This window comes from Morone saxatilis, unplaced genomic scaffold, assembly GCF_004916995.1.
Source record: "Morone saxatilis isolate NCDOM2014 unplaced genomic scaffold, NCSU_SB_2.0 Contig20, whole genome shotgun sequence".
Lineage (NCBI taxonomy): Eukaryota > Metazoa > Chordata > Actinopteri > Moronidae > Morone > Morone saxatilis.
In genome coordinates, this window is record NW_023339763.1 from 4,161,333 (window position 1) to 4,169,192 (window position 7,860).

Here is a 7,860-nt window from a genome sequence, read left to right on the forward strand (position 1 = left end):
CCCTCTCTCTCTCTCTCCCCCTATTTTCAGGCATCTCTGTCCCGGGCCATCGCACGCTGTCATGTGCCTCATTCCAGATGTTTTGGATCTGGATCTTTGTCCTCCAGGAGGAGATTCAGCCTCTTATTTTTCTCCCTCTGTGTGTTTGTTTCTTTTCTCCTGTCTGTGTGAATGTTTTGCCTCTTGTGTGTTTGAGTCTCTCCTCTTTCCAAGTCTCGGTTGGTGGGGAGGAGGTTGTGTGGCTCAGGTTTGTTCAGCAGCACCTGGAAGTGGCTTGAGACCCTCACAGATCCATACTCTGTCTCTCTGTCTGTCTGTCTCTCTGTCAGTCAGTCTGTCATAGAAGAGAGGTCCCTCCTCTGTTTTTCTTCGTGAGGTTTCTTCTAATTTTTTAAGCATTAAATGTTTTTAAGGGCTAGTTTTTCCCCAAAATAAATACGATTCACTTTAACAAGCCAACAATTTCGCCAGATAATCGAAACCAGTTGACCCCAACAGCTAAAAGTGTTATGATGACTAAACCTACAAAAATATGTTGTAATAAACCACAATTATTCTTGGAAGGATTAGTTTGAGATTTTGTGAAATTTGCTTTCTTGCTGAAAGTTTTGGGGAGAAGATCAATACTAGTCTCATATTTGTTGATATGTTGCCAGTTAGCTGAGATTAGCACGAAGAGTGGAAACAGGTGGAAACAGGTGGCCTGATGCTGTCAACGATTAACAAAATCCTCTCCAAAGTTCGCTAATTAACACATTATAACTTGTTTGTTTAATCCGTCCAAAAAACAAACCGTAAAACTGACACTTCACTCAGCCAGACTAGCGGTTTTTGCCCCTGTTGCAAGTTTTTGTGCTAAGCTAAGCTACCCGGCTGCGGGCAGTACCCTACAGACAAATAAGAGCGGCCTCAATCTTCTTCTGTAACTTTTCTCTGCCAGAAAGCAAGCAAGTGTATTTTCCAAAATGTCAAACCTTCTCCCTTAATGTGCACTGTCCTGGAAACCGTACAAGAATTAGTCAAGTTCACTGCACATTGTGTGATGAATGAACTGGGTTCACCTCAGTATCTGCTCAGCCGGGAGTAAAAGTTTCAGTACTCAGGTTGAAAGCGTAAGACGAAGGGTTAGACAGTAAACAAACATATCTTAGCGCATGGAAGGTGACGCAGGTTTCACTTATTCAGACCTTCTCAAGGGTTATGCAATCCTGACTGCAAAGCCCCGACCACTTTGGACAAAAGAAGAGGTCTCCCCCCCCTTGCTTGACATCTGCCATATGTGGACATTATGTCACATACCATTTCCTCTGTTCAAATTTGTATTCCATGTAGTCCTCTTAAAGGAATTAAAGGGGCCCACCTTCAGTGTAACCTTTTCTTCATTCAGAAATCTCATTTTCTTTCAGTGTCAAGGGAGACAACTTAAGTGTGAGATATATTGCCATTTCACAACAAGACCACCAGAATTAGAGGAAAAGGATTATACCCCTGTAACACCACAGAAAGAAAGCAGTGTGCCACAGTGGGTGCCATCCCATCTAGGTGATAAAACCTGATGAAAAGCTGTGAAGTAAATCCCAACAGATGACAGAGCTAACATCCTTTCCAGAAGGTGGCCATTCCTCTTCAGCAATGACAAGATATACTATTGTGCATCTCAATCCATTTTACAGGTGTTTTTTTCCCCCACAATGCAAATGTGGAATCTAGCTGGTACAAATGTTCCCAAGTCTGACTCACAATACCACAGGCAGCAGAGAAAGCTATTTCAAATCAAAGGCACTGTGGAATCTGTGTGTGAGGCGCAGAGCATGAGAACTGATTTCATACCAAGCATATGTGAACGCCCAATGCAGAAGACAGATTGCTTCCCTGCCGAGCATAGTTACAGAACTACAAGACGTCCAAGCAATCACCAAAAGTGCTTGTGTCCGCTTCTCTCCTTCAGTGAAGCGGGAAATTCTCTCTGTTATGAACATATTGTGTGAATGTCATGGGTACATTTCTCAGAAATTATCTTGTCTGTAGACGAAAAATATTCTTTTTTTTTTCCACTGTAAACACGATTTTTCCTTGACCGCTAGATAGCAGTGCTGTAAACGTGAACTTAGGGCTGTGATGTTGGACGTTACAGCGACAGTGATCAATATAAATGCAGATCCCACCGTTCTGGTTGAATAAACAAAGTTAACTCTTTTTAAATGAGTTTGCTTACCCCATTGTAAACATGTAGTGAATTATGGTAAAGTAGAATTAGGCTTCTTGTGCATTTAGCCCACAGTCTGTAAATATTTGTTTTTCTGACTGATCAGAACTTTTGTAATTAAGAATCAGTAGACCTTTTTTATTATCATTATTTATCAGCACATGCCACAGTGACTGTTAATGTACCGTTTTACTTGAAAGATAAATGCACCCTTTATTCAAAAAAATAAATTATATGTATATAAATAAGTTATTTTATTTTTTTTTTGGGGGGGGGCATGTTTTTTCCCCCCATGTCCTATGTAGCCCATTTATAAAACAAACCTATGCCAAAAAAATATGCTTTAAAAAGCTCCATGTAAATAAAGATCATTCATTTTTTTGTTCATTCATTAAGCCAATAAATATCTGTGGAGTGTTTATGGAAAATGCAGCCGACTAGACGGCCGTTTAGCCGGCTGTTTGTGCTTCAAGAAAGTTGTGTCGGTGCCTTGAATAAGATCTTCACCAACATGAAATAAATGGCAAACAATTGTCTACCACTCAGGAAGAAATAAGCCGAATCCATGTTTTATTTACTGTGCTTAATGGATGGGGATGGAAAAATGGGGCTTTTTAGTTGATTGAAAACTAAGTTGAGGTCTATCCAACAGGGTAAATTGATTCTATTGAGGCATTCAACTCTGGCCACAAAACATGCATGCTTTCATGATTCAAATATTTCAAGATTCTGACAATAAGGTCAACCACGAAAAGGGGTAATGCATTGTAAACAAATAGTGCACTCCTTTCAGCAGGAACCACCAACGAGCCCCGAAGCCCTTGGTAGAGGTCCTGCACATCACGCTATATCTGAGGGAACCAGCGCTTCACAAAAGGTTCCTTTCACCGCTGATGAAGGACAACATCCTTAGAATTCACTCCACAACGGCAAAGCAAGAGGAGCAAAAATACAGCTCCGAGCATTGAAGGGATTCAAGCAAGGCTGAGCTTCAAAGACATTTCAAAGACCACTTTTACAATTAACAAAATCCAGTTAGGGACTGTTCCAACAATTAGGACACAGTAAATCAATTACAACAGATTGACAGGCCTACCTGTGACTGTATTTACAGATTAGCTGCAGGTAAAACAAGGGCCTGGCTTACCAGGAACAGCTTCTTTTTCTTATTGTTTCCAGTAGGTGGTTGCCCTGCTGTTCAGAGAGCACAGATTGGTTTTAGCCTTGAGCCCATCTGTCACTGAAAATTTAAAAATATGACTCGCTAATAGGTGCCATGCTCCAAACGGGTTTACCATTATCTGATGCCGACAGCGAATGCTATAAGAAGCTCTTCCCTTAAGCATTGACTGAGAGCTGCTATAGCTAAATATAAAAACCATATGCTTCACGGGCCCAAACACGAAGTGAAGTGGCAGGTGCAACAACAACATCTTGACATCACCACAGCACATAACAAAAACAGAATAACTAAATAGCAACGCTGACTCATTTGCAGTCACAGGGTGTTGCTGCATATGGATATGCTGCAAGGGTTTCAACTGTGTGTATGGCAGTGTCTTCCATACAACAGGATGAAACCTCTTCAAACACAGCGACGAAGCGAGGGGCTTCGTTTCACCACATGTAAATCAATTAGGCTAGAACATGAGAGCTGGTGTGTCACACTGCTGCTTTGTCTGCTCTCTGTCCAGTGTCTACTCTCAGAGATAGGCTGGTGCTGGGAAGGTTGCCAACTACATACAAACCATGACTGGGCAAACACCGCTCCCCAGGCCATGTTATGCAGCTGACTGCAGACGCAGCTCCGAGCAATCAGTGGTACTTAATCACTGCATTTGCCACACCTAGTTCGGTGTAACACTGTTAGTCATAATCTATTCAATTCATTTATCCAGGTTAACCTCAATATATTCTTTCAACATGTTAGTTCCCCCAGGAAATTATTTGCCAAGGTGGTAGACCATCTGGGTCTTATGATCAATCTATGAGGTAGATCATTTCCCTAACACCTACTGCACACTATGATTAGTCTGGTTAAGTTTACTCTGTGGTTCACGTGTCTGCCGAACCGTGTGTCCGGAAGACTATGATCCTTTGCAACTCTACTGTTTTCGGATGTTTTAACGATCAATCGAGAAAATAATTGGCAGATTCATCTATAATGAATGAATGGGATAATTAGTTGCAGGCCAAGAATCGATACAACTGCTCAATTTCCTTGAAAGTTAACGTTTTATTCTATAAAAGCGTATTCATTTAGGAAGATAGCGGAGGAGAGCTTTCTTTCAGGCGAGGTAGCCCGGTTCCACTATAAAGCACGGCAAGGTTGTATTGAAAAAGGTCCAGTGTGTAGAATTTAGTGGCCTCTAGTGGTGCAGCTGCAGAGTGTAGTATGAATAACGTGCATAATATATTCCATTTCTGCCAGTAGAATCTCCTAAATGTCACATACTGGACCTGTACATGATATGTACAGTATGAGTGGAGACTTTTTGGCACCTACCAAAAAGTGCCTGTAGCGTTAAACAGAAAATTGTCAAGTATAAAAAGCTGGCATCAAAGGTTGTTTACGTATTCTTTCATTCGATAAATTTGATTTGTTAAGTCAGGAACTAACAAAAAATGCAATTTACTGATTTTGTGACAAAAAGCTGCTTCTGTTTAGTTTGGCTTCTTTTGTAAAATGGAAAAAAAGGGGTTGTACAAAAAGATATAGAAAAAAAAGTATTGTATCTCTTACTGTATCAGCAATACTACAAAAATCTATGTTAGACATTAATTCTGAGGTCTTTTTCTAACTGAGAAATCATGGCTGTATCATAGCACAATGAGTAACCAGAAAACCCGGCTTCAAACTGCTCTTATCACCAAACAAAGCTCGCTGAAGTGTCCTAGAGCAAAAACCATCATCCTATCAGCTGCAGGAATGCTGCTCTGCACCTGACCTCTGACCGTCACGTGGAGCAGAGTGGTCGAGAAGAAGAGGTGGATTTGCCTTCAGGCATCACATATATAAAAGTGACGTAGTTGCTACAGCCAATATGGAGACCGATCGCGATGGCACCTCGATAAAACAAATCACGGTGAGGCTCTTATTTAATCAGCTCTGCGGGAAACTCAGTCGTTAGCTTGTTTGCGGCGTTATGCGTGAGCCAATATGTGAAACTTTAAGTCTGAGGTGAGAAGAATGAGGAATAATAGATTCATTACAGTACTGTATTGCACCCAGAGTAGTCTTAAAGTCCATGATATTGCTTTTTCACACCTGGGGATTTGTCTGCTTAGCTGTTTATCCAGCGAGTCTACTGCATTTCTCCTGAGATATTCCTACAAATTGTTTATTTAGCATATGAGTGTGACAAGGAGAGAGTGGTTTAAACTGCTAGGGTGAGTGAGTACAGCGAGGTGTCTGGTGTGTGTGTGTGGGGGGGACTTGAGGTCTCTGAGGCCAAGAGCCTCTGAAACAATCCTCGGAGGCAGCCGGCCATGCGCCAAATCTGTTACTGCAATTACTTTTGACAGCGGTGCCTTCATTGTCCAGGAAGGTGGGTATCCCTGCGCTAAGCAACGCTGACCACAGGCGTTAGCGGGATTTGTGTAGGCAGGAGTATTGCAGCACACTCGCTTCGCAGCCTCGGTGAAGCCATCAAGGAGAGTATATTCTTTAGTGCACACGTAGGCGTTTCTTTTGTGTGGTAATGAAATTGAGGCAAGACTTAGTGAAAATGAGTAGGAGAGGGGAGATATTGTGCAGAATGCCTGAAAGGATGCAAGGGACGGTTATGCTGTAAATATGGAAAGAATTGCACTCTTCCACAGCGCAGCTTCCTCCTTCGTTCCTACTAAAACTGAGCGCCTTTAAATAGGACTCCAAATAAATACACAGAGACAAAAAGGTGCTCAGTTCGCCTCTCAGCCGTGCACTTAAGCCATGCATTGCAAAGTCATACTCCGCTTACAGCTGGAAACGGTGCTGTGCGTGTTGCTGCCGCTGCATCAATAACAAGCAGTTTGGTATTAAAAGGAGGATTAGTGTTTTCAGAGTCCAACTAAATCAATGTGACATGTCGGGGAAATCATCTTTGGGATGTTTGACTTGGGATTCCATACACATTGCCAGTCAAGATGCCTGCCTGTGTAGGACAAACTATAGGTTTATCTGTTGTGCAAGAGCCCACCCACTATGAAAGACATGACTTTGGAGACACACACACACACACAGAAATCAAAAGGAGATGGTTGTGTTAAATGTGTTCACCATGAGTGAGCAACTCTTATCTCTCCCTGTATTATTCACATATTTTATGGGTTACTGCTTCTTGTGTGGCTCTGGTCGTAGTGTAATTGTCACCTGATGGTCCTATCTATATCTCATGTAAGGTAGATTCCTGTATTATCCCCATAGTAACTTATAGTGCGCCTGCGATTGTCAATGTTAAAGTTCCCTTAAAGAAAAACATACCAGATGTATCATCCCCTTTACTGAGACATTAGTAGAGGCTCTACTAAAAGTGTGTGTGTGTGTGTGTGTGTGTGTGTGTGTCTATACGTCCCTCCATCTGCAGAAATGACCAATCAGAACAGCAGCCAACCCCTGCGGTTGCATGTTGCTGAAATTTGGCACCATCACTTCTCTATGCAATACAATTATGCTCCTGAGAGCCCACTGGAGGGGGCGCAGGGTAGGTGGAAAGGGGGGGGGTTAGTGGGGGTTGGTCACTCACCATATGAAAGCGCCGCCACACAGATGAGGAGAGTCCACCTGCAATCCCGTGCACCTGACATGGTAGGAATCCCAGCAGGCGGATGTTTAATCCCAGTTGTTCCAGTAGCCGATGGTGGAATGAAGCTCTCTGCGGCGCTCAGCCTCCACACGATGCTGTTCGTGCGGGATTGTTGAAGTTGAATAATGCGCAATAGATATATATGTATCAAACGAGTGTGTGACACAGTGTGAGTGATGCCTGGGTCGAGGTCTTCAAAATGTTACTGTCCAAACACAGTCTCTCTCTCTCTCTCTCCTCTTGTTTTTTGTTCTACAGTGTCTGTGCGAGCAGCAAACCTAAGGCACGGCCGAACCGCGTCTTCTCCAGGCAGAAGCGAGCGTTTTTCCACATGGGGAGAAAGAAAGTTACAAGTATCCTGCTCCAAATTGGACAACTGGGGGGCGGGAGGAGAGAACCTTGATGTTCCTGAAGCGGATCCAAGTCCCTTGCGGAAACCCAGATAAATGGCCCAAAAATCATAAATCAATGGGCATCAGTCGAGAGATGACGCGCGCCCTGGCTAAAACACTTGGAATCCTGCGTGCCTTAACCCCCCCTCCTCCAAAACAACAACAGGGCTAGGCTAGAATAAATCAGCAGAAGAGAAAGAGCAGTGGAATATGTCTGTGTGATTAGTCATTCTCCAATTAAGAATTCAAAAAATGGAATTCCTTGCGCAAATCGAGGAGGCATCCGGCGGATCCGCACCGCGCTGCGCCGGCTCTCACTCACTCACTCCCCGGCTCCCCTTTAAACCCCCACCGCCGAGGGAAGAGAGAAGGAACACATTCTGAGCTGTAAACGGCCAAACTGCACCCTCAAACAAACCCACAAAGGTCCAGGTTGGCTCCAACACAGAGACCGCTTCCCTCCTCCTCCTCCTCC

The 7,860-nt window shown here is 43.3% G+C and overlaps 1 protein-coding gene across 1 annotated transcript in view; it reads right to left on the reverse strand.

Moving 5' to 3' along the window:
* The window catches only part of tmem132e (transmembrane protein 132E), a 330,786-nt gene extending 322,933 nt beyond the window's left edge, over positions 1-7,853 (reverse strand). Inside the window, exon 1 of the mRNA XM_035667107.1 lies at positions 6,934-7,853. Within this exon, the coding sequence (XP_035523000.1) occupies positions 6,934-6,994 (61 nt within the window). The 5' untranslated portion in view covers positions 6,995-7,853. The remainder of the gene's footprint in view (positions 1-6,933) is intronic.
* Between the last annotated feature and the right edge of the window lie 7 nt (positions 7,854-7,860).